The 27842-nt window shown below is 38.4% G+C and overlaps 1 protein-coding gene across 1 annotated transcript; it reads left to right on the forward strand.

Annotated features, from left to right (window-relative positions):
• Positions 1 to 3938: 3938 nt before the first annotated feature.
• LOC141519319 (uncharacterized) lies at positions 3939 to 27107 on the forward strand. The gene is given in 9 exon segments (XM_074231599.1): positions 3939 to 4183; positions 4273 to 4392; positions 4760 to 4879; positions 5076 to 5107; positions 7363 to 7445; positions 11832 to 11958; positions 12440 to 12535; positions 17575 to 18942; positions 18945 to 27107. Coding segments are annotated over 9 exon segments (2310 nt in total). The 3' UTR covers positions 19064 to 27107.
• Positions 27108 to 27842: the final 735 nt, after the last annotated feature.

The raw sequence follows: 27842 nt of genomic DNA on the forward strand, positions 1-27842 counted from the left end.
TTTTTTTTTAATACTTCTCATTGTAAAGAAGTTTTTCTGTATAATTAGTAATAATTGGCCTCTATTAGTCCCACCCATGGCTCCTACTTTTGTCCTCTGGGGTCAAGCAGAGCAAATCTAATTTCTCTTCCCTGTGGCAATCAAGAGACTATTGAGATCACATTATATGAACATTTTAATTAATACCTTAGGACCAATTTAATCTATAGATTTTTTCCCTACATAGTTATAACTCCAGTCCCAGAGAAACTAATCTCCTACTCCTCTAATCCCTTATGATTCAGAACTTCTACCTACCTAAGGGAAAAATCACTTTCTCCATTACCTCTCCATGAACTTGAATCCCTAGTTACTTCAGCTTTTCCCCTGCCAAGCTACTATTTCTATTCACCTTTTCACAATGCCCTCTGGAATCCTCATTTAATTGTTTAACTTATTGCCATTTATCTTCAAGCACTTCTTGTACTCCTTTCATTGTACGGTGCTAATTGAAGTCTAATTTTCTCTTGATGGGACTGTATTCTATGCTATCCTTTCTGAGGTCATCTGCTTTTTTCAGTCATTTCCCATACATAAAGTGAGGAAGAACCAACAAATTTCCTACTCCCCATTGCCACTTCCATGCTCTATCCTTTTGTTGTTATCACTTAGCATACTCTTCTAGTATGAACTTTATATTAACCAATTATGTCTGGCAGGTCAAATCTTTTCTGTGATCATCATCTCTAGAGATTCTATAGGTCAGCCTTTCTCCTTCCCCTGGTTTGCAGTTTTCTGTATCCAAACCGTTGCTTTTATCCTTGGTAATTTCAATATTCACATTAATGAATACTCACTTCCTAGTTCATGAAGTCCTATGATTTTTGTTTCTATGAAACTTGACCCATTCCTGGGGAATATGAAATAGAGATATACCTCACTATTACCAAAAAACTGTTGGCCTACCAATCCACACATGAAAGGAAATCCCAACTATGTCAGTTGGTCATACATCCTTTGCCTGGATCTCTACTGTGCCAAGTGAGTTATCCAGTTCCTGCTTAAAATTCTCCAAAGAACAAAGAATCATTACTTCTTGAGGCAGCCCATTACACTTTTAGATAGTTCAAATTCTTAAGAAAATTTTTTCCTGATGTTATCTAAATTGATCCCATTCCAAATTCTGCCTGGTTGAGAATAAATTAGAATAGAATAGAATAAATAGAACAGAACAGAACAGAACAGAACAGAATAGAATAGAATAGAATAGAATAGAATAGAATAGAATAGAATAGAATAGAATAGAATAGGCTAAAGATGACTTTTTAGTTACCTGAAGAAAGTTATTGTGCTTTCTTGTAGTCTTTTCTAAGCTTATCAATGTCCTTCTTAAACCTTGGTGTCCAGAACTTCTGAACACAATACACCAGATGTGCTTTTTCATATTTACATCATAATCATTTCAACATCTTTCTTCTCCAGACTGCATTGAAATAAGTAAAGATCTGATATAATATCTATATCTAACAGTATATATATATATATATATATATATATATATATATATATATATATATATATATATATATATATATATATATATATATAGAACAATTGGTCCAAAAGGTCTACCACTTGTCTGTATTGAGAGAGAAGGTAGATAACATTATCTATTCTTTGAGACCTTCCCTGATTTTTTCCATTATTCAGTCTTTGTCTTCCTTTCAGTCTTCTTATTTCCATTATTATAGTTGTAGTGTCTACTATATTCTTATCCACGTATTCAGTTTTTATGGTTAATGACTTCAAAAACAAATTAATGTCCTTAAATACCCCTTTTCTACTTCCCCTGGTGGTGGTAAATATTTGACAACTAATTTCTTGGGGAAGTAGGGGAGCTGGATGCACACACTTTTAAGTTTATTAGCACGTTTTTTAGTCTAAAGCAAAAAAACCCCAGTGAATTTAGCTTGAATTTAAAGTCATCAATGATTTCTGAGGTGTAAATGTTTACAAGAAAAAATTAACAATCATCTCTTGCAAGCTTGTTAGAGCTGGTTCTACCATATCCCTAAGTATAGAACATGCCCTCTCCTAGAGTCTTTTTCTTTAATTTAATATTTATTTATTCTCATTTTGTACAAATAATGTTTTTTTATACATTAATAAAATATTCTTGTTTAAGAGTAAACAAAATACCCCCCTCCCAAAAAATATAGACTTGCTTGAGCGATAAAGGGGAGAGAAAAAATTAAAATTAAAATTAAAAAATAATAGTAATAATTGTAGGTATGGCCAGGTGGCGCAGTAGATGGAGCACCAGCCCTGGAGCCAGGCGCACTCGAGCCCATATCTGGCCCCATACACCCAACAATCACCCAGCTGTGTGACATGCAAGCCACCCCAACCCCACTGTCCTAGAGTCTTTCTAACCCACAGTCATCCACTTAACTCTGGAAGCAAATTGTAATAACTCATATTTATAGAAACTGGGGATCAAAGAATTTAAAATACTTGCCCCAGGGTTTTAGAGATATCCCAAGTCTCAGTGACTTCCAAGTTAAGTGCTTTTGATTTTCTTTCATTATTTTTACTGAAACCTTTTGTGTTTTCACATCAATCATTTTTTTTATTAAGGCCTACTCCTCCCTCGCCCCTAATGAATTTGTAACAAATACAAAAATCCTCTGAGGGGCACAAAGAAAAAAATATTTAAACAAAAACCAGACCTGATTTTTTTTTACACTGCTCTACTTCAATGAGGAGTGTTTCATCATCTAATGTAACAATTATAGCTAGCACTTATATGGGGCTCTTTAAAGTTTGCTAAGCACTGAACAAACATTATTTCATGTTATCTTCACAACAGCCCTGGGGGATAGATGCTACTATTATCCTCACCCCCATTTGGCAGGTGAGGAAGCCGAGGTGGAGCTAATGTTCAGTGACTTACCCCGTCACTGCTATTATCAACTCAGGTTTCAACTCGGGTCTTCTGAGTCCCAACACCACGCCTCTAAGTTTGCTTACATTTTGCAGAATCGTGATTGTTAATTGTAAATAAGCAGAGCCTGTTTTAGAGTTTCCATTTACATGATTGTAGTGATTGCATCTATTTATTTAGATGGTTTGCCTGGCTTTTCTAGTGCTCTCCCCGCTAAATCGCCTGCTCCCTTGGGAAGTCATGGGGGAACCAGAATCATTCCAAATCTGAGTCAGGATTTTAACATGAAACCATCCTTTTCTGACTCAGGTTGGGGCATCGAGGAGGAGCCAAGAACTGGACTGCTTTTTCTAGCGGTTGCCATGGAGATAGTAGGGCGCATCTCGGGCGGAGCCTGCTTAGACGTTGACGTCATTGTGGGTGGGACTAGTTGGTTCCTTATGGCCTGGACAGGATGCGACAGAGCAATGCTAGCCCTTAAGCCTTTTTTTTTTTTTAAATTTGTGGATGGATGGGGCGGCTAGGTGGCGCAGTACCTGAGTTCAAATTCGACCTGATACACTTAATTACCTAGCTGTGTGGCCTGGGGCAAGCCACTTAACCCCATTGCAAAAAAAAAAAACAACTAAAAAAAGAAATAAACATTGGGCTTTCCCCCTTAAATATTGTGTTCAAACTTCAAGCCATTTAACCCCATTGCCTTGCAAAAAAAAAACAACTAAAAAAAGAAATAAACATTGGGCTTTCCCCCTTAAATATTGTGTTCAAACTTCAAGCCATTTAACCCCATTGCCTTGCAAAAAAAAAAAACGAAAAAAAAGAAATAAACATTGGGCTTTCCCGCTTAAATATTGTGTTCAAACTTCAAGCCATTTAACCCCATTGCCTTGTAAAGAAAAAACCTAAAAAAAAAATTTATGGATGGTAGCACCGCGGGGGAACTAGAAACAGAGCGGCCCGCTGCATTCTGGGAATTGTAGTTTGAACTTTCTCGGGCGCAGGCGCACTCCTCCCCATGGCCGGCGGGCACGGAGGCAGCTTCGGGGCTCGCAGGTCCGTTGGCGAATTCAGCCTCCAGGTACTGGTCGACCCGGGCAGGCCGCCGGGACCGTCCCGGAGGCGGGGAGTGAAGTCCCTCCGGCCCGGGGCGAGGGAGGGGGAGGGGAGGGGAGCCCGAGGCGCCCGCCTCGCCCGGCGGGTGGGGGAGGGCGGCCTGCGTGGACGGGACGGGCGTGAGCGGGAGCCGCAAGCCTCGGTTTCGTGTGAGAAAGGGTGTGTGTGCGCGTGCGCGCGCCACAAACCCGGGCTGCTTTTGTGTCCCCTGAGAAGCTGTGTGCGCATGCGCCCAGCCCCAGGGCGGCCCGAGCCCGCGGGGCCCATCAGGAGCCTCCCCTCCCCCACACCTGGGCCTGGCAGCGGAGGGCCCCCCCCCCCGAGCGAACCCCACTCCGGGCCTCCCTCGCCCTCCCGTACCCCACACAGCTCCTTCCCAACCGAGGCGCTATAAATAGATGATGTAAGGCCTTCCTTACCTTATTTGAGCGTATTAGGACCAGAGTGAGTATCTGGTGACCTCACGGTCCTATTGCGTCATTGATTGTTAAAAGATTGAAATTGAACACGTGAGGGAGTCAGGAGGACCAGAGTTCAAATCCGGCCTCTGGCGCTTCATAATTGCAAGTGACCCGGGCAAGTCACTGAACCCCATGGCCTTGAATAAATAAAAAAAAAATAAAATCTCAAAAAAAACAAAAGTGAGGCTAGTTCTTGATTTCAAACTGTGGCCTAGAGGCTGCTGCACCTTTTTTGCTGACTCTGACCCATCTTTATCCCCAGCAGCCCTGGAGATAACCCTGCAGAAGCCTATCCCGGAGCATCCAGCCGGACGTCCAAGCTCCCAGAGCCAGGCTTCCAGCTAATGGGATCTTGTTCCCAAGCCCCTGTAGTCCAGGGAAGGTGGGAAACGAAGCAGGAATCCATCGTGGAAGACACTCACGAGACACGAGACCCTTGACCAGGACTGCACTGCCCAGACCCGGGTGCTGACATGATGAAGCCGGTCTTGGAGCTGTTGATCTTAGAGTAATTTCTGACCCTCGCACCTGTGGAAACAGGACAGAACAGAAGTAGCGAAGAGGAGGTGACCATGGAGGATTGATTTCATCCGGATACTTGAAGAGAAAGGTGAGTTTTTAAAAAAGGGGTTTAAAAGACGGTGGCAGGTGACTCTCCATGTTGGGAAAGAGGTAAACAGATACTTCAGGGGATAAGATGTTAGGGTGGAGCAATGGCAGCCAGGTGGGAAGAGATCAATACATTCACATGATGACCCCAAGCTTTGCCTTTCTCTAGCCCCTCTTAATCCTTCTTTTCATCACTGAATATACATTCCCATCCACCTCAGCTCCTGTGGTTCTGATCCTGTATCCATGCACATATTTGGCATATCAGAACACACTTATTCTCCTCTCCATCCTTCCTCATGTAACATAAAAGCTCTTAGTTTCTTAGAAATTAATAACTAATTTATTAATTGGACTGCTTAATAATTAATAAATTGATAATCAGTGTTTTCTCTTGATAACCAGAGACCCCCAATGGCAGCACTGAATGCCTTAAATGCCCTTGTTAAATGCCAGGGAATACCAGTAAAAATCAACCCTGATTAGTGGATATTTAATGAGGAGGCAGGCTAGGGGTCTTTATCTCCTCCAGCTGGTTTGATCATGAGACTCAGTTGCTTCAGCAGTCTGGCTATAGAATCTATCCAGACCACTGCAGTTGGTTTTCTTCTTCATGAGATGGGTCACCCTAAGTTCTGTTGGAGGGGTACAAGGACAGGGCTCCTTTTTCTCTAGGTAGGAATTCCTACAGATTGAATTCTACTTACATTCTAAACAGAAGGAAGTTCTCCTAATTGGGTGAGTCCTGCCCAAGATTGAAGGCCCAGTGTTACTTGAGGCCCTGGATGGCCTCATCAGTTAGTCATATCCTTCAGACGTTGACTGTTTTACAGAGATCTACTTTCCTTTAAAACAGGAAATAAAGGAGAAAAACTTGGATCCCAAATTAATAATTGGTTATTGATATAATAGTAAAATAATTTCTCTCACCTATTATATTGTCCATAGATGTATATGGACGTATCAGAGTCAGGACCCAAGCCAGCAGGTGAGTTTGAAGACAAATTACTTATTTTCTCCCCTTCAGGAGTATAGAAAAATCATTTAAATAGTAATAGCTAGTATTTAAACAGCAGCTACTATGTGCCAAGTGCTTTATAATTATTTATAATGTTTATAATTATTTAACAAAAATATTCATAATTATTATTTCATGTTTTCCTCATAACATCCTTGGGAGGAAGATGCTTTTATTATCCTCATTTTACAGTTGAGGGAAACTGAGGCAAACAGGTTAGGAGACTTGTCAAGCATCACACATGTAGGAAGTGCCTGCAACCAGATTTAACCCCAGGACTCTCTCCACTACCTTACCTAGCTGCCTCTCTACTGGGTGAGATGGGACCTAGCCTAGGGAAGGCAGAGTTTTTTCCCTAAGGATGTAGTTAGCTCTTTTACACACATCTTTTATGACACATCCTTCTAACCAAGCCTTTTCCAGGTGAGTATAGTAGCAAACCTCAGAAAGCACAATAAATAGAAAGTGTTTTGGTAGTTGGGAAGTAGAAGGGCAGACCAATCACCTCACTCTTTTTTGATGTGGCAAGAAGTTTAAAATCCCACAGCTAGTTAACTGATAATACCTAGCATTTGTGTTTTAAGGTTTACACAGTGTTTTTAAATTTACAAAGCTCTTTACTTATTAGCAGATTTTGATTCTCACAAGAAGTAGATATTTTTAGGGTCTCCCTTTTACAGATGAGGAAACTGAGGCTGAGAGAGGTAAAATAGATTAAGGTCACCAGCTCTTAAGCTTTTTAGTATATTGCCTAGCTATAGGCAGGATTTGGACTGTCGTTGAAGTCAGCTGACGTTAGTTGTATGTTCTTTCTCTTAAACCATACTTGTCCCTATGGTAGGAAAACTGTTTTATGTTTTAAAAAAAGGATATTTTCTGCAAATAATCCAGCAAACAGATTACTTAATGTTTTTTCTTCATTAAGAAGTGACAGATACATACTTAAAATCACACCACAAGTGGGGTCTGTGCTGTGAATTCAGGTTTTATTTCCAGATTTCCTAGGTCTGTTTCCTGAAATCTTTTATGAGTATTTGGACAGAGGCAAGGTCCCATACTTGCTATTCCCATGGATCTGTTCTCTTGAAGGGAAAGTTGGAACTGTTTCTGAGTTCCCTTTTACCTTCCTGCAAGAGTGTGGTGACCATACTAAACAAAATAAGAAATTTGAATTTGATGAATCTGGGAATTTCATGGCCATGGATGGTATACAAATCATGGCCCTTTTCTCTTCCTAGCTCTGCCTTTGCAGGATTCTTCCCTTCCTCATGAGGGATTCACAGAGAAGAAGGTTTCTGGGAGCCTGATGACCAGGTCTCATGTAAGTTGGAGTTTCTTCTGTCTCTTGGGTCTCCTTGAGTAGAAACATTTCCTTCTCTTATCTAGGAGCTTCTCTACCCATCAGGGTTCCATCCAGGATCCAGTATCCTCCCTGTTCTCCTTCAGGACACTTAAACCCTTTTTAGTATATAAATGACTTACTGAGAGTATTGTCCAACTTTCAATCTGCCCTCTATATATCATCTAATTCATTTATCCAGCTTGTTATTTAGGCTTCCTGTGTGCTCAGTACTCTGAACTAGGACTTATAATCAAACAGCCCTTTTAGAGCTCAGTCCCATTACAGCCTTCATATAGCTGTAATTTCATTGGTGTGCATCTCCCTCCATTAGTGCAGATTCCAACCTTTTTCATTCTAGAGACTTTTAAATTCATCTTTCCATAAATATCCATAGAAAATCCACCCAATGTGCTGAAGGCCTTCCTCTGGTTATTTTATCATCTCAGAGATACCAATATGGCACTTGGGCTCTGGTGTAGTGGAAGATCACTGGATTTGGAGTCAGAAGACCTGGCTCGAATCTTGACTTGCTGCCTTCTGCCTCTGGGACCTGGGTAAGTTACTTTCTTTTCCTGAACCTCAGTTTCCTCTAGTCTGTCTCCAAATCTTATGATCTCCTGTCTCTCATTTTCAATACCTGACAAATCTGCCCCCTTTTCTGATCATCCATGCCCTTGGTAATGTCTTGTACATTTTTCTCAGGCACCAGTTGTGGTTGGTAATAGGCTGCAGGCTACCTTTGCCCATCACATTCTGAGATTACTTGAAATCTTAATCTTCTGAAATCATGGTGGTCCATTATTTACAATAAAACATCACTGGAAAAATATCAACATTAAAGATAATGTTTGTGTAAGTGAATAGTTTGGCATCATGGAAAGGGCTATATTGTTTCCCAAATGTAATTCAGACTATTTTCTATTTCTACTCAGTTTTTTTTTTTAGGTTTATTTTTTGCAAGGCAATGGGGTTAAGTGGCTTGCCCAAGGCCACACAGCTAGCTGATTATTAAGTGTCTGAGGTTGGATTTGAACTCAGGTACTCCTGACTCCAGGGCCAGTGCTCTATCCACTGCCCCACCTAGCTGCCCCTCTACTCAGTTTTGAGACCAATTCAGCTTTCATCTTCAGCCACTGTTTAAGATAGATAGATAGATACATACATACACACACACATTCATAAACACATAAATTTATACAAATGTATATGAATAATATTACAAGATATCCTTGCAATTGCTTGTTATAGTTTGGACAATTTAATTTTTCATCTACTTCATTTTTCCAATGTGGATGGTTAAATTGATATTTCACATCAATGTGGATTTCATTGAGGGGGCTTTTGGTGTTTCATGGTGTTTCATGACTTAATACAGTAAGTAAAATATCATCAACAAATAGAATGTTTGTAGGGGCAGCTAGGTGGCACAGTGGATAAAAGCACTGGCCCTGGAGTCAGGAGTACTTGGGTTCAAATCCAGTCTCAGACACTTAATAATTACCTAGCTGTGTGGCCTTGGGTAAGCCACTTAACCCCATTTGCCTTGCAAAAACCTAAAAAAAATAAAAATAATAAAAAAACAAATAGAATGTTTGGAGAACCTCTTCCTCAATTTAGCATCCCTTTTGTGTGGGTTCTATACAGAATAATTTCCATAATAGTGATGAGCATCTCAAATGTTATACTTATTTAATGTGAATAATCAACAGGTCATTGAATAAAATCATCTCTGTCATTATACTTGTTAAATTTTTTTTTATAATTTTAACATATACACTTTAGACACATTCAGGGGAACCCATCAAGTTTGCATTTTTTTCCCCCACTCAATCGGACATTTAAAAAATCTATTAAAAGACAAAATGGGATCTTGTATTCTTTACATCTCTCAGGTGTGTGATCATAAAGTTGAGATTTGCAGTAAAAAATCCTCTGTAAAAGCAGGCTTGTTCTTCAAGCTGCCCTTGATAAGCCATGAACCATTCTTAGACAGATCTTATAAAAATAAGAAAGGAGATATGTGGTTCATAGTTGTTGATAATTTTTTAGGGTTTTTTTGGTTAGGAATACTATCTGTGGTTAGAGGTGGTGCTGCATGGTGGATAGAGGACCAGCTTTGGAATCAGGTTGACCCATCTCTTGGCACATACCAGCTGGGTTATCCTGAGCACTTAATGTCTCAGTGTCCCATCCCAGGGAACTCCCTTAGATGACAAGCTGAAGAATAGTTGTTGAACTGCTTTAATAGAGGATTTTTCTTGCAAACTTTTTCCTGTGAAATCACAGGTCCATATCTTCTGCTATGGACCCCCTTTGCCCCACCACAAAAATCTTAGTCAGGTCTAGCTATTCTTTTAAGACCCATTACTGTTTCTTTAAATAGTTCATCATGTTCTGAATTGATAGAGTCAAACATGATGATTGCTGATGAAAATGGGATCTGTGCTCTCATTGAATCAGAAGTTCCTGCTAATGATGCAGCTCATAACCTATCCATGCTTCTCCATCTTGGGCCTCCTGTTGTGGCAAGGGGTCTCACCAATGTGCTTAAGGTCTCTCTTGTTTCTTTTTTTTTTTTTGACATTGGGAAAGTAACAGTGGAACATTCTGACTGTCCACTAGTCATCCCTCACTCTTGTCACATGACCAACCATCTTCTCTTCCTATCATATTCCTTGATACAATGTTTTTATTCCTTTCTTTGTATTGATTATAGAATGCAATCTATTTATACCTAACATGGATCTCTCCATGGAGACTATTGTGTTTCCTGTCTAGCTGCCATATAGAAATATTGGTAGAATGTTAATAATAAAAAGATGGCCACTTAATTTCATGGGACACTTGGGGTCTTTAAAGGAACTGAAGACAATCCAGTCCTTGTTAAGCTCAAACACACCCACACCCCTCTATAGATTCTTCTAGGTCTCTTTCTCTTTCTCTCTCTTACACACACTCACACACACACACACACACACACACACACACACACACACACCCCTCTATAGATTCTTCCAGGACACACACACACACCCCTCTCTCTCTCTAGATTATTTCAGGTCTGAAAAGGTAGGAATTTTCTTTGTGGGTATATTTTTATAAGGTCAGAAAGAATGCCAGTGATCACATCACCACTCCAAGGCCTTTATTTACACATGAAACACATTTTATGTGACCAAGATTATTGGTTAGCAATATCTCTTAATTCCTATGTACCTTTTAAGCCTCTCTGTTTCTTGGAGTATGCTAAAATTCAGTAATATGCCCATATCATATACAAATCAGATTTTTCCTGGTACACAAAGTTTGATCTCTGCAGTAGCATTCCTATGACCCAAAGCACGCACTTCCTAACCACATTAGCATCTTCAGCTCTTCTCTGCCTGTTCTCTCCTCCTCTTGATCTTCAAATTTCCCCTGTTTCCATATCAAGCTCTATATCCATAGACAGATAAATCCAATTCAGGACCAGATTGGAATTTGGATATTTGCTTTCTAAATCTTTGAAGTGTAATAAATGCTGCTCTATATTTTTATCAGATTTTTTTTATGAGAAAGCAGGATATGGGAATTGAAGAGCTGTCTAAGAAGATGTTATCAGAGAATGAAATTTAGTTTCCTAGACCAGGGCCAGGAATAGAGAGTTATTATCTGTCCTAAAGTAGAAATAAGATGAGTTCTAAAGCCAGATCACAAAATTTGCATGGAGGCAGAATATGGAAGTAATGGAGGTCATTAGCACTTCCAAAGTAGACAAGCACTGAAAGTTACCCTCCATCAAAAGAGAGCAATTGATAAATTATGATTTGCCTTCTGTTAACATATGCAGGAAGTATTGAAGGGAGCTGCCATTTTGGACATAATTCTGACCATAACAGTAAACCTAGTTGCCTAAATAAAAATATCGGGTTCTTGGAAGGAATAGACCATGCCATCTTAAAATTTATTAAGGACAGAGTATGAACTAAACTTTAAACATTAGGAAGATGTGAAGAAAGCTTTGCATTGTTCTCATTGTTCTCTAATTATTTAATTTAGTTTTCATCCTGAGCAAAATTGCTTCTTAAAGCCATATATCATGTCCTGTTTTGTTTTATTATATTACCTCCAAAGTTTAGTGCACTGCTAGGCAAATTAGAAATCAGCAAATACTTCATGTGGATTACCTGTACCCCCTGGGCACTATCAGGAATACTTCCTTTCTACCTAGCTGTGTGGTTTTGGGCAAGCCACTTAACCCCATTGCCTTGCAAAAAAAAAAAAAGAATACTTCCTTTAAATTCTTTTCACCTTCTCTTGTCCAGGGTCCCAAGGCCATATAAAGGAATGGTCCCTGGTTTAATAGAAGTGTATTTTTCATTTCAGGAATAATTGACATTCAAGGTTGTAGCTGTGGACTTCACCCAGGAGGAATGGGGGCATCTGGATCCTGTTCAGAGGGGCCTATACAGGGATGTGATGCTAGAAAATTATGGAAACCTGGTCTCATTGGGTAGGGATGACTTCTCCTATGATTCATTTTACCCACTGAAGTGTCATTGTATTTGCAAGTGTTAGAAAAACAAACAACAAAAAACAAATTTTTGCATTTTTCAAAACTCTCTCTTCCCAGTTCTGTGAGGGACATAGTTCCAGCATTTTTCAGATGAAGAAAGTAGGACTCTAAGAAGTCAGTATCAAGTAGTCCCTAGGATTCAGTGATAATCCAAGGATTCAGTCCTAGAACAATGTTCTTTCTATCTTCCCATGCTTCTTTTTGGATAGAGAAACAGAAACACAATGATGATGATGATGCTTCTTTCTAGGTGAAGTAACTGCCCTTTGTGTAGCTGAAATGAGCAGAACCATTGTAGTTTCATGTTATTCTTTTCAGTTCAAAGCATGTTAAAGCACATGGGGTCATGACTGAAATCTATCATGACTCTTTGTCCCCAGAACAACTTCCCAAGACCTGTGTCTCTCCTTATGAGCAGGGCATCAAGTTTCCAAACCAGATGTGATCTCTCAGTTGGAGCAAGGAGAAGAACCCTGGAAGGTAGAGAGAGAAACCTCAAGAGACATCTGTTCTGGTGAGTGAAAACTAGGAAAAAAATGACTTCACTGGGAATAAGAAGAAAAGAAAGTAATGGCACATTGCCTGGCACATATTAATCACCTAGTAAATGCTTATTGATTAATGGAGTAGAACATTGGAAATTTTGGTTAGGGGCTAACCAATCTCCTCAGGTCTAGAGAGAAGACTGAGACTAAGTTGCATAAAATCCTGTGTTGACTTTGCTTGACTTTCCTCGACATATAGAATCCTGTGAAAGAGTTGGAGACTTTAGCAATCATCTATTCCAACTTCCATCCAGGACAGAGATCTCATTTGTAACATACCTGATAAATGGCCAGTTGGCTCGTTCTTGAAAATTGCCATTGACAAGCACCAACTATTCTGTGAACCAGTCTGTTCCATGTGGATCTGCCCTTCTTCTCTGAGAGTTCTTCATTTAGATTGAGGTGAAATTTGGTTTCCATAATTTCCAGCTTCTGACCTTATATTCTGTCTTCTTAAGTAAGGCCATGGAAATAGAGAAAGATAGATTCTTTCCCCCCTCTCTCAAATTTTGCCCATTTGTTGATCTTCACACTTCAGTCTTGGTGAATTAAATGGCTCTTATTCTCATCCAAGCTATTTCTATACCCTAGATCTCTTTCATTCATAGTCTTAAAATTATTCCTTCCCTCTATAATCTTCAGTCTCTTCCTGTTCACAGGCTTCTTTCTTCATCCAAACATAAGTAGGCCTCACCTCTTTTATAAAAAAAGCAAAACAAACAAAAAAAAATATTTTGTGTTTTATTATTTTATGTTGCCCTTTTTTTTTCCCTCATCAGTTTCACTATCAACCTCTTTAAACAGGCTGTATCCTTTCCCTCAATTCCACTACCCACTTCATCTGGTTTTTTTGGCTTCATTTTCTACCACTTCATTTCCACCTGCTATACCTACCCTTTATTAGCATGACCTTCTTGAATGTTATCCCTTTCTCTAGTGGAACCGTTACCAAGTAAACCCCATCAAGTTTTTTCATTTCTTTCTACCTATACTTCCATGTATTTGACTCTGTTGAACATTTCACTGTCCTAGTCTCTTTTTCCATCTATTATTTTTCTAATCTCCTAACTGCAGATTTCCCTAAGGGCTCTATCTTCCTTCTTCTTTTCTTCTTTTCTAGAAATTCATTGTGAAAGCTAAAAAGATCCCTTCTCTGCACATCTCACCCTTCCATATCTCCAGCCCAGATGTCTTATGTGTTTACACCTCCATTTAATGTGCCATTGCCACTTAAAATTATCCATAGCTCTGCCACCCATTCAGCTCAGCTTCCTAATGTCTCTAATTCTGTCAGTGAGGGCTCTGTTATTCTACTCTTTCAAGCCAGACACCATAGAGTCACATCAGATATTTTTCTTCTTTCATATTATTTGTCTAGTCTGTTACTAAGTCTTATTGTTCTTTCTCTAAACTATTTCTAGAATTCTTTCCTTTCCTTCTTTTTTTTGCAAGGTAAAGGGGTTAAGGGACTTGCCCAAGGTCACACAGCTAGGTGATTATTAAGTATCTGAGGCCAGATTTGAATTCAGGTCCTCCTTACTCCAGGGTTGGGACTCTATCCACTGTGCCACCTAGCTGCCCCTTCTCCATTTCTTCTCACATAATTCTCGTCTAAGTTCATAAAACTACAACTGATAGTTGTTCTCTGTAATGGCTGGCTCCCCTCTTAACTATTCCATCTTGTTTATTCTTATCTGCTTAAAGGGTTAGAATAGGGAAGATGTTGGTTTTCCATCAAGAGGGAATGGAGACACCGAGCTTTTTGACTTAAAGAAATCGGGAATTTCTTGTGCCCAGACTTAGTGAAATCTATAAGAAACCCCTGGGCTTTTTATAGTTGAAAAAAAAAAAAGGAAATGCTAGTGGGAGATAATGAATGTGGGAAAGCCTTAACCCTATCCAAAAATTGTATTCTACTGAGTTATACCTAAAAAGAGTTTTTCTTCCAGTTAGACTCCATGCCTTTTCCTATACATCTACCCTTGTGCATATTCTGTACCATAGTGGCATTGCATCCCTTTTTCCTATTCAGATACTGTTGAACCTTTAAGGTCTTCTCAGATTCCCCCCTTCTCCATGAGATCTTCTTTGGATTTTCAAACCTCTTTTAATCTTTCCCTTCTCTGAATGTCAGGACCATTTAAAGGCTAAACCTCATTGTATGGTGCCAGAAACTACACTCCTTTGTGCATGTGTTTCATGTGTTCATTTTGCCTCCTTGTCTAGATTCTCTTTTTGCATAGTAGATAGAGCACACAATTTGTAATCTGAAGATCTGGGTTTAAATTCTACCCCAGATGTTAGCTATGTGGTCATTGGCAAATCATTTAACCTGTTTCCTCATCCATAAGCCTCAGTTATTATCTCTAAAATGGGAGTACTAATACCTTTAAGAACTGTTGTGAGAAAAAAACACTGTAAACTTTAAAACTTCATACAAATATATGGTATTATCATTATTATTTCTTATACTTTCCTTGTACCTCTAGTCTCAGCACTTAAGGAAATTACTGATTTGCTACTCTGGCAAAAAAGAAAGGTTCCCCCCCCCCCCAGGAATTTGTTGAATTCTGAGCACCTTCCAAAATATATATAAAACTTGTAGAAATCACATTTCTCTTCATTAGGTCAAAATCAAATTGGAAAGACAAGACAGAAACATGAAATATTTAAATACCATACTTAAAAGCAAAAACATACAAGATAAGGAACACTTCAATGCAGAATGGTAAAATGGTAGAATGGATAGGGTCCTAGAGTCAGGAAGACTTGGACTCAAATCCCACCTCAGACACTAGTTTTGAGACCTGGACAAGTCTCTTAAAGTCACTGTGCCTCAGTTTTCCTCATCTTTTAAATGTAAGGGAAGTGTAGATTTGATGGCTTTTAAGGTCCCTTTGAATACTGTTATATGAAACTACTGCCATCAGGGAAGCTTATTGTCTAGTAGGGTTGATTAGATATTTATACAAAAAAGTACACTACAAACTGAGAGGTAATGAAAGGAAAATATAATGTGTGACTTTGAGATAATCTCTTCACTTCCCTAAAATGTGAAGAGATGGGGAGAGTGTAAAACAATTTCTAAGCTTCCTTTCACCTCTTGAGCCAGATAGCTCAAGACAAGACTTGTGTGAGAAACTCAGACAATGAGGCAGGAGAAAATTCCAGGCAAGGAAAGTATTATGAACAAAGGCATGGACTCAGAAATGAACATGGAAATTGGTAGGATTTAGCAGGAATAATGCCTTCTTTGTCCTCCCCCCAAAAAAAGTCAAGGAAAAGGAACTTGAACTGCCAGATTTTATACTGTTAAAAATAGTAATTTATCAAAAAATTCATTGGTCCTGATTTTAAAAATTAATAAATTAACATTTTAGAAAGGAATCTCAGAGGATATTAGTATCTGTAGAGAAATCCCTCTGCAACACAAACCCATCAAAGTGGTCAACTAGCTTATACTTGACTTTTTTTTTTAAGGTTTTTGCAAGGCAAACGGGGTTAAGTGGCTTGGCCAAAGCCACACAGCTAGGTAATTATTAAGTGTCTGAGACTGGATTTGAATCCAGGTACTCCTGACTCCAGGGCTAGTGCTTTATCCACTGTGCCACCTAGCCACCCTATGCTTGACTTTTACTGAGAGTGGAATCCACTCACCTTTGGCAGCCAATTCTGTTTTGGGACATATCTAATTGGTTGGAAGTTTCCTTTTACATCAAGTCAAAATCCCCATCTCTGTATTTTCAACTTATTGTTCCATTTTTCTGGAGTCAGAGCATTACAGGTCTAATCCCTTTTCAACAACAGAATAGCCCTTAAATTTTTAGAAGATAGATACCACATATCCTTCATCCTCAAGGCTCCCTGTCTTCTCCAGGTTAAGTATTTCTAGTTCTTTCAAATGATCTTCATTTGAAAGTCTTAGGGAACTTCTCTGTTGTGAGTGATAGCCTTGCACTCAAGCTTATTAGTATTAGTGTCTTTCCCACTCTAGCTCCCAGAACTGAATACAGTGTTCTAGATATAGCCTGATCTAGACAGAGTATAGTAGGATATGTCATCTTTGTAGTATTGGACCCTATGCCCCTGAATGCAGTTTGAGAATATATTAATTTTTTTGTTTGTCATATCATAATATTGACTCACTCTAGATTTTGTTCAGATTTTTTTTCTTCTTCTGCATTAATCTTACAATGAAGTGGGCTTTTATGAATGAGTACCAGATCCTTGGATAGAAATTGTCATTTGACAACCCTTTGAATAATGAGATTATTAATGCAAATTGAGAAATTACTTCAGCTTCCTCTACTTTTGACAGAGATCTCCATCAAAAGTCTGGATAATTAAAGTTCACCACTATTGTATGATGCCCCATAGCATCTATTTCTCAAAGTCCTTATATATTTTCTTCTTCTGTCCAGATGGTCTTTAGTATAAACAGATGACTTCACTTAGATGTTTTCTTCCATGTTAACCTCCTCTGCTTTATAGATTTCCTCACATGAATATACCTTAATATATATTGTTAGTCTCTGTCCTCAAATATTTAAAAAAAACACACAAATCCACAGACCCCAGGTTAACAGACCCTAAACTGGATCAACTTCTTCATTTTTATAGATAAGGAGAAAGTTACTTAACTAAGATCACACAGCTAGTAAGCAGACCAAAGTATTGTAATTCCAAATTCAATACTCTCCCCTTATCCATATCCCTGGATTTACCTAATTTGTGTAATTATTCTTCTTAACCTTCCATTCTGCCTTGTTAAAACAATAAGTTTCTCTGTTTTTTACCTTGAATGCTGGATCAACGTACCCTTCTCCCTCTTCTCCCCATCAGGAGTTGTGGCCCTGACTATAGCTTCATTCTTTTTTCCCACTCTTTGCTCAAATGATATTAGCATATGAACAAGTTGTACTTAATATGAATTTATTTCTCCATCATCATAACCCCTTCCTTCCTCTAAATATGGGAAAGGAGCTATTGCCATTTTTATTTTTTTCAGACTTAGAGACTACGAAGGAAAGCAAGGTGCCATCTTCACAGGAGACTATTTATGAAGAAACATCATCACAGGAAACAGTAATGGAAAGACTCATAAGGACTGGTCTCTGGGACTCCAAGTTAGAAAAAGCCAGAGAATGTAATGATCATTTGGGAAAACATCAGGGAATCCAAGATAAATATTTGAAGGAAACAGCCATCAGCTATAAAAAAAGTCTTACAGAGAAGAGAGATCCTGAATGTAATGAATCTGAGATATTCTTTAAACCAAACTCAGTTCCTATCAAACAGCAGAATAATCTGATAGGAAGCCAGTACTGTAAAAGAGATGGAAAAATCATTGAACATAGTTCAGAGCTGATTAAAAATCAAAGGCCATTTTTAGGGGGAAAGTCTCATGAATGCAATGAATGTGAGAATGACTTCAGTAAGAATCCACATCTTTTTCAACATCAGAGAATCCATATTGGTGAGAAACCCTATAAATGTCAAAAATGTGAAAAAGTTTTCAATGAGCAGTCATACCTAATTAAGCACAAGGGAATTCATACTGGAGAAAAACCTTATGAATGCAATGATTGTGGGAAAGCCTTCATTTGGAGGGCACAACTTATAGAACGTCAGAGAATCCATACCAGAGAGAAACCTTTTAAATGCAGTGAATGTGGAAAAGCCTTCACGTTGAATACAATCCTTACTCAACATCAGAGAATTCATACTGGAGAAAAACCTTATGCATGTAATGAATGTGAGAGAGCTTTCAGCCAGTGTGCAGACCTTATTCAGCATCAGAGAACTCATACTGGAGAAAAACCATACGTATGTAAGGAATGTGGGAAAGCCTTTAGCAGAAGTACAAATCTTACTAAACATCAGAGAATTCATACTGGAGAGAAACCCTATAAATGTAATATATGTGGGAAAAGTTTCAGGAAAACTGAAATCCTTACTAAGCATCAAAGAGAAAAGCCCTGTGAATGTCATGAATGTGAGAGAACTTTCAGCCAGCATGCCCACCTTACTGGACATCAGAGAATCCGTACTGGAGAAAAGCCCTATGAATGTAGCCAATGTGGAAAAGCCTTCAGATTGAGTACAAATCTTGCTCAACACCAGAGAATCCATACTGGAGAGAAGCCTTATGAATGTTATGAATGTGAGAGAACTTTTAACCAGCATGCATACCTCACTGAACACCATAAAATCCATACTGGAGAGAAATCCTATAAATGCAATGATTGTGGAAAAGCCTCCAGCCAGAGCCCAGCCCTTGCTCGACATCAGAGAATTCACACTGGAGAGAAACCCTATGAGTGTCATGAATGTGGGAAGACCTTCGGTGATAGATCTTCCCTTACTAAACACCAGATGACACTAGAGAAAAGCCCTTTAAATGTCATGAATGTGGGAAAGCCTTCAGCCGGAATTCAGACTTTCGATGGCATCAGAGAGTTCATATCAGAGATTATAAGATCCTTGGAATTGGATAGCTTTCAGATAGAGGAGAGACCTCTTACAGCATAAGAGCATGGGCTAGCAAGAACTTAACTGGCATCCAAAGATACTTGAACATGAGCTGAGTACCACGAACTGTCATCCCGTTCCTACTTTGATTTTACTGTCCTCATCTTTAAACTCATCCTAGTGTTTTTTTCCTTTATTCCTTATCCTAGTTTGTCTTTCCCTGAATCTGTGTATCTAATCTGTTCTGAACTGGTAACACTTTTTCTAATGTTCCATTTTGACTCCTGGCTTTCTTATTGAGATTATCTCTGCTTTTAGTTTATAGTTCCTTTCTTCATGCAATGAAGTTTCTGTCTACTCTTGGCAGCTCAGCAGACAGCTGTTATTTTGCTGATGCTGGGTAAATGGAGATGGCACCCTACTCCTATATATATAGACCTTGATTTTAAGGCAAAACAAAAAACAAAATCCTCAGTAGGCCTACTGAAATATCTAAGAAGTCAGTGAACAGTTGTGCCAAATTGTTTCAATTTCTGAGCCAAGATCTGTCTTAGAATGAGTAGGTACAACTGTGTCAAATTAATTCTTAATTTTTTAAAAAAAGGTTTTTGCAAGGCACTAGGGTTGAAGTGACTTGCCCACGGCCACACAGCTAGGTAATTATTAAGTGTCTGGGGTTGGATTTGAACTCAGATCCTCCTGACTCCAGGGCTGGTGCTCTATTCACTGTGCCACCTAGTGGCCCCCATCAAATTAATTCTTAATTGGTGCTGGTAACTCCCCTGTTGATGGGGTGGGCTGGTATGGGGAGAAAATGAATTTTATTCCCTTTAATATTAACTTTTTGTACTTGAGCACTGAAGGATTCCTCTGATTCCAGTACCTCTGAATTGGGAGAAGTTTGTGTAAATGAGAGATATGATTAATCTCATCTAAACTCATCCGAATGAATACAGATATTGGAAGATGTGTAAACCAATCTTCATATCCTGCCAGGAGATACCACATTTTTAAGACTGCTACCTAAGTATTGATAGATTATACCTAGTAAGTATCACATACATATTACCTTGAAAATAGAAGATATGTTTATTGATCACCATGATACACAAATTTTTTACTTTGGTGAAGGGATTCTTTATTGTTGAAAATTGATATAGAAATCTTAACAAAATTTTTTATGAATATGGGGAATGTGATTCAAATACAGCATCTAGAAATCCTTTCAGACATTGATATAAGATTATATGAGTGGATTGTGTCTTTGACATGGCTGTTCACCTTAGTGTATATAGTATTAGACTTGTAGTCAGAAAATCATGGGTTCAAGACCCACCCCTGACCAGGGACAAAATCATTTACCTCCTTGGAATCTCAATTTTTCCCATATGTAAAGCCAAAAAAAGATTGCCCAACTTATAGAGTTCCTGTGGCTTAAATAAGATGTTAAACATACAGTTTCCCACATTTGACAGCTGTCCTTTCCACTCAGCTAGAAAAAGTAAAAGAAGCATGCAAAAGATATCAGTAGAGACCTTGTCCCATGTATTTTTTCTTTTGTCTGTATCACAGGTCATAGTTCACATCACAGGTCACATTCCATAGCAGTCCTTCAGTCTCTGAATCGCTTTCTGAATCCCATAGAGTTTGGTGGTTGTTTCTATACCCTTTTTTTCATGCTCTGTCAGATCTACTTAACTACTGCCCAAAGTAACCCCTTTTCTTTCGTTTTCCTCTCTCAAACCCTGTTTTCCAAGGCAGTATGGTATAATGAATAAAGCATTGGTTTTGCAGTTAAGACCTACGTTCAAATCCCTCTTCAGATAATTTCTAGCTTTGTGACACTGGGCAAGTCACCTAACCTGTCTGGGTCTATTATCTTTTTGTAAATTGTAAAACAAGGGGAATGGAATTGATGCTCTTAAAGATACTTTCCAACTCTGAATATGATCCTCTGATCCCAGAAAGCTCAGCATTTACTGATTTGTTAATTATCCCATTGGATATACAGTACTTAGGTTACAAATAGAAGGCTTTTATTTGTATTCCAGCCAGTCAGATTCTGTGGTATGGAGATAACTTGTGAAAATGTCTCTTCCTAGATATCTGTCCACTGAAACCATGAACTTGGAATTTTACAACTTTCAGATACTCTAGTCTTGTAGGCTTTCCATTAAGACAAGAACATCTAGAAACTTTATGGCTATAATCCTGGCCAAAAAAGAAGTCCCAGTATATTTTCAAATCATAACAATGGTGACATAAAGTATGAATTGATACCCATTTTCCTCAAGTCTTGTTATCCATGAGACTTGTCTTTTGAAGCCTTGGTGGGGAATCATCATGAACTCATACTGAATATCACTCATCTACTTCCTAGGAGCAGAAGGTTTAGAGATATATTTTAAATAGTTCTAGATATACCCAATCCTATGGACTCCATTATAGATCATCATTGTCTCACACTAATTGTAGGATACAGAATTGTCTCTAGCCATCCCCACCACTCTGGAGCACTTAACAGATATGGAGAACTATTGTATTAAATGTCACAAAGGCTCTGTGCCACCATCATCCGACCTTTAGGAAAGAATCAGAAATCCCTGTCCTTAAGGAATCTTTGAAGATAAATGTTCAATTGTCTCTCCCAAAGAGGTTCTGATGCTTTGTGAAGAGCAATATTTTCTTTTGTCCTCCCTGTTGAGAATGGTACCATCTCCTATTAATCTTGCACAGTGGCATTTATTATAATCTGATGTGTATATGGGAAGCCAAAGAATGAAAAAGTACTTTTCAAATTCCAGATGATCAGCTAGAGTATACTTTCATACCATTCAAACCATGTAACATCTTGGTGATAATCCAGAATTTCATGAGTATCATCTTTCAATAACTGCTGGGCTATGGGGTTATGGTTGACCTGGATGACATCCTGCTATGCTTCCAGGAACATAACCAGCTAGCCTGCAGTATACTGGCCTGTATCCACAAATACCAGCTCTCTGTGAATCTGGAAAATGCTAGTTCAACCAGGAGATGGAATTCCTGGGATACTAGCAGAGAGTAAGGATGGGCCCACACAAAGTGGATACCATACAGAAGTTTTGTAGTTTCTTGGATTACTACTGCCACTTCATCCCTCAGATGTTCTTGAAAGAGTCTTCACTAAACTGTCACAAAATCCAAAAGTCTTCCATGTCCAAAACCATCTTTAGGAAAAAACACATTTACATATATATATATATATATATATATATATATATATACATATATATATACATATATGTATTTTAAGATACTCCAACCTTCACCATCATTTATTGTGAAAACAGATCAGAAGCTGTTTTCTTCTAGCCTGATCACAAATCTAGCTGAACCACTGATTTGAAGTTCTTTCACATACTGAGATCATGCACACACACATAGATGAAGAAACTTAGCTTTTTTACTTTATTAGAGATTTTATTTTGAGTTTTACTCAAAATATTTTATTTTGAGTTTACAGTTTTTCCCCCTAATCTTACTTCCCTCCCTCCCTCCACCACCACCCCCAGAAGGCAATTTGTCAGTCTTGACATTGTTTCAGTAGTATACATTGATCTAAATTGAGTGTGATGAGAGAGAAATCATATCCTTAAGGAAGAAACAGAGTACAAGAGATAGCAAGAACAGACAATAAGAGACCAGGTTTTTCCCCTAAATTTAAGGTAATAGTCCTTAGTCTTTGTTAAAACTCTGCAGTTGTTTCTCTGGATACAGATGGTATTCTCCATTGCAGAGAGTCCCAAATTGTCCCTGATTGTTGCACTGATGGAATGAGCGAGTCCATCAAGGTTGATCATTGCCCTCATGTTGCTGTTAGGGTGTACAGTGTTTTTCTTGTTCTGCTCACCTCGCTCAGCATCAGCTCATGGAAATCCCTCCAGGCTTCCCTGAATTCACATCCCTCCTGGTTTCTAATAGAACAATAGTGTTCCATGACGTACATACATACATACATACATACATATATATATATATATATATTTATATATCACAGTTTGTTAAGTAAGTATTCTCCAATTGAAGGATATTCACTTAATTTCCATTTTTTTTTGCCATCACAAACAGGACTGCTATAAATATTTTTGTACAAGTGATGTTTTTACCCTTTTTTTTTTATCATCTCTTCAGGGTATAGACCCAGTAGTGGTGTTGCTGGATCAGAGGGTATGCACATTTTTGTTGCCCTTTGGGCGTAGTTCCAAATTCCTCTCCAGAAAGGTTGGATGAGTTCACAGCTCCACCACCAATATAATAGTGTCCCAAATTTCCCACAACCCTTCCAACAATAATCATTATCCTTTCTAATCATATTGGCTAGTCTGAGAGGTGTGAGGTGGTACTTCAGAGATGCTTTAATTTGCATTTCTCTACTAAGTAATGATTTAGAGTAATTTTTCATATTACTATGGATTGCTTTGATCTCATCTGTAAATTGTCTTTGCATATCTTTTGACCATTTGTCAATTGAATGGCCCGTTTTTAAAAAAAAATGACTCAATTCTCTATATTTTAGAGATGAGTCCTTTGTCAGAAACATTAGTTGTAAAGATTGTTTGTTTCCCGGTTTACTACATTTCTTTTGATCTTGGTTACAGTGGTTTTGTCTGTGCAAAAGCTTTTTAATGTAATTGAGATCATCTAGTTTGTTTTTAGTGAAACTATTAGCTTTAATAGACAATACCCAGAGAAATACCACTACAGGAACCTCAAAACAGGAATCACTCTGCACACTGAAATAAAAATCACGCATCCTAGATATTGTCATTTTTTGGCTCAGTTTGAAGATACTTTACTTTCCTGGCTACAAGAACCAGTAAAGCAATGAGCTCTGCAAAGAATTATGGTTAGGGAATATACTGATGTCTTGAAAGTGAATTTACAAAGATTGACAGCAAGCCTCATAATAAGGAAAATAATGCAACAGTGTTGTAGTGGTAGGAAGAGCAGGTATAAGGTTTCTTGGCATTTTCATTTATTGTGGAATGGCTTTCCCCAATTAACAGGTATTGGTATTTTCTAACTAATACCTCTTCCTATTCTCACTGAAGAAGAAAATAACAAATATGCAAAGTCAAGTAAGACAAATCTCTCTCATTGACCATGTCCAAACATCTCATTCTTTATAAAGTTATTTTTATAATGCTGTTGCCCTTGTATAAATTATTTTCCTGGTTCTATTTACTCTGTATCAGTTCATAAAAGTCTTAAAATTTTTTCCCCTTAACATTCCATATTTCAAAAATTGTTTTTTCCCTCTTCCCCCTTCCCTCTCTGCTACTGGAAATAAAACAAAGAAATTTTTTTTTAACAAAAAATGTATAGTTAAGCAAGCCAAATACTCATATTGGTCATTTCCAAAAATGTACATCTCATTCTGTATATTAGTCCATATTGTAGCACTTCATTGGTACTTTGGAATCATGGTTAATCATTGTATTGAAAAAAATTCTTAAATTTTTCCAAACTGAAAATTGTTTGCCTTTACATTGTTGATATTACAGTAAAACTTGTTCTTCTGGTTCTGCTTACTTATTGGCATTAACTGTATTAGTTCATATAAATCTCAGGCTTCTCTGAAACCATGTCTTCATTTATTATATAGCACAATAATATTCCATTACTTTCTTTGTTCAGCCATTCCTCAGTTGATTAATCAACCCCTTCCCTTGCCCTCACCCTCCAGTTTCTGATACTTTGCTGCTATAAAAATTTTTGTTCATATGCATCCTTTTCTTTAAAAAAAATCTTATTCTTTGATCTCTTTGTGGCATAGTCCTCCTAATAGTGTTTCTGAGTCAAAGTATGTTTATGGGCACAATTGCTTTCCAGAATGGTTATACCAATTTGTAGCTCTACTGAAAAACATTAGTGTTCCTGTTTTCCCTAGCCCCACCAACATGTGTCCTTCTCTGTCAACTCCTGCCTCAGCCTTTATTTTTTCCAATCTATTCTCCACAACTGCCAAAGTGATATTCCTGAAGCGTGGGTCTGGACATAACCATTCCCTTGCTCACTGTTTTTTAGGATAAAATAAGTGCCTACATTTGGCATTTGAAAACCTTCATATTCTGACCCCAAGCTATCTTTTTTAAGACTGATTTCCATTATTTTCCTTCACATCATCTGTTCTAATCAAAACTGGCCAGTGTGCTGTTTCACAATACTCAATATGCCTTTGCCCAGGATGGTGTCCCCCATTCTTTTTTTTCCAAGGCAATGGGGTTAAGTGGCTTGCCCAAGGCCACACAGCTAGGTAATTATTAAGTGTCTGGGGTTGGATTTGAACTCAGGTACTCCTGACTCCAAGGCCAGTGCTCTATCCACTGCGTCACCTAGCTGCCCCAGTGTTCCCCATTCTTGGATGCTCCTCCTCACCTCTGCCTCAGAGTATCATAGACTCAGCTCACAGCCCAGCTTCAACATGAGGCTTTTCCTAATCCCCCCCAGTTGTTAGTGTCCCTCCCCAACCCAACTTATCTCTTTGCATGTCTCTCTCTACACCCAGTAATTTGTAAGTTCCTTAAAGGTAGAAATTATTTTGGTTTTGTCTTTGTATAGCCAGCATCTAACAGCCCTTTAGACAAAGTAGACAATGAAATGCTCTAAGTTCAATTGAATTAAAGTCCTGGTACTACCAAGTGACTGAGGGTTTCTAGGATAAGTTCTGTATTGACCTCAGTACTGCAAATTCTAGGAACCTGCAATTTAGCTCCCAGTTGGGGAGCTTTAGGGCTTTCTTTCCATATTATTTGCATTTCCTGCTCCTCATAATCTCAAGCTTATCCCACCCTTAACAGCTTTTTGGGTATTACAAATTATTTTTGAGTGGGATGAATATGTTCTATGTACTTTCTCTGGAGCAGAAAAACCAGTGAAGGTCCTGGAAAAGAGAATGAAGCATTCTCTCACAGCAGAGAGCATAGCCATTTCCCAGGTTGGACTGACTGTAGGACTATGAGAATACAGTTTACAATGTCAATACAGCCTCTGTATTAGATGCTTTTATTTTTCTTTTTTACAAGGAAGGGTTCAGTCTGCAGATACTGATGTAAAGACAAAAGGAATTAATAAAATGTGCTTTAAAAAAAATTCACTTCATCATTCTAGAAACTGCTCTTTGTCCTTAGGTTTTCAATCCCTTGTAAGAAGACTATTTTTAAAAAAAGAAGATAGTGAAGCCTAGAAGTGTGAAATGATTTGCCTAGTCACTGAAAGTAAGAAGAGTTGGAATTTGAGTAATAAATCCTTTTGACTCAAAATCAAATAAATTTTCCATTGTACAATAGGCTAAATCACTTAAAGAAGACAAGTTCAGCTCAAAAGTTGCAAAAAGTTTGTTAGTGGACAAAAACCTTCAATATGGCCCAACTTTTTGAGGTTGGGATGATAGACTGAATCATTTTTGGTGTAGTGTGCCAGGCATTAAAATAACAATGCCATCCTCTAGTTGGAGAGATGCTTATTGATCATATCTATATCAATAAATCCAGAATTAACTTTCCATTGTATCATGGCAGCAGAGATAGAGAAAGCAATCAGATTAACTAAAAATAATCTATAAAACCTGGAGTTCTATTGAAGAGATAAACATTCTCCTAATCTATAGGGTAGGAGCAAAGGAATCTATGCCTGTTTATTATGGGGGGGGTTATGTTTTTTGCAAGGCAAATGGGGTTCAGTGGCTTGCCCAAGGCCACACAGCTAGGTAATTATTAAGTGTCTGAGACTGGATTTGAACCCAGGTACTCCTGACTCCAGGGCCGGTGCTTTATCCACTTTGCCACCTAACTGCCCCTGTTTATTATGTTTTAAGAAATCTCAGAACTAACAGTAATCCTCTCCCAGGAAATGGTAATTGCCAATTGGTCCTCTGAGAATTTCAACAAAGCTTTTGTAACTTAAGTTTTCCCTTGATCTAGAGTTTGTTGGTAAACCCCTGAAGCCCTAGATGGATTCTGTTGCTTAGATGACTGGAGTTTGTCGATGAGAAAAACCCAACATCATGATGGTCACTTCAGAGGGGGTGGGGAGAGGTGGGGCTAATTTGTTTTATTGGATCCCACTCATTCCTTGCTCTGAGGCCAACTGTCTCTGTTCACAAAGGGTGAATTAGTCTTTCCAAACTTTCTGAATCTGTTTTCCTACTAAGAATAACCATTTTACCCTACCCTACCTGGTCTGACTTGGCATTGCTGATAGAAAATTCCCCAGAAAATCTTATCTTTTCAAAATTCTGTGCTGTCAGCCATATAGTTCTTAAAAACCATGATAATTATCTTCATTGGTAAATTAAGTTTAGGAAGGTTTCTGTTTGAAAGCAAATATGATGGAACTATAGAATTCAAGAGTTGGAAGAGATCCCTGTGGCTAAGTAATTGGCATACCTAAAGGACTAGCTAAGATAGAGCAGTAATCAAGAGCCTCTCCTTGAAGACTTGCTAAGCAGGGAACCCACAAACTCCTGATGCAGCAGTTTGGGGATGGCTTTAATTAGTAGGAAATTTTTCCTGGAAGCAAGGCTAGATTTTCCTCTATGGAACTTTCACTCCTTGCTTGTTTCTCCTGCCTGAAGCCAAACACAACAAATCATGTAATAACCCTTCAAAAACTGGAAAACAAAGCCCCTCCTGAACTCCGGGCTTTTCTTCAGAGAAAATATGGACATAGACCTTCTTCCAATTTAATCGGATACCATTCAAACAATGTACCTTTTTAGAGGTCAGACAGCACAGAGTGGCTCTAGGGTGTGATTATCTTTTC

This window comes from Macrotis lagotis, chromosome 3, assembly GCF_037893015.1.
Source record: "Macrotis lagotis isolate mMagLag1 chromosome 3, bilby.v1.9.chrom.fasta, whole genome shotgun sequence".
Taxonomy (NCBI): Eukaryota; Metazoa; Chordata; class Mammalia; order Peramelemorphia; family Peramelidae; genus Macrotis; species Macrotis lagotis.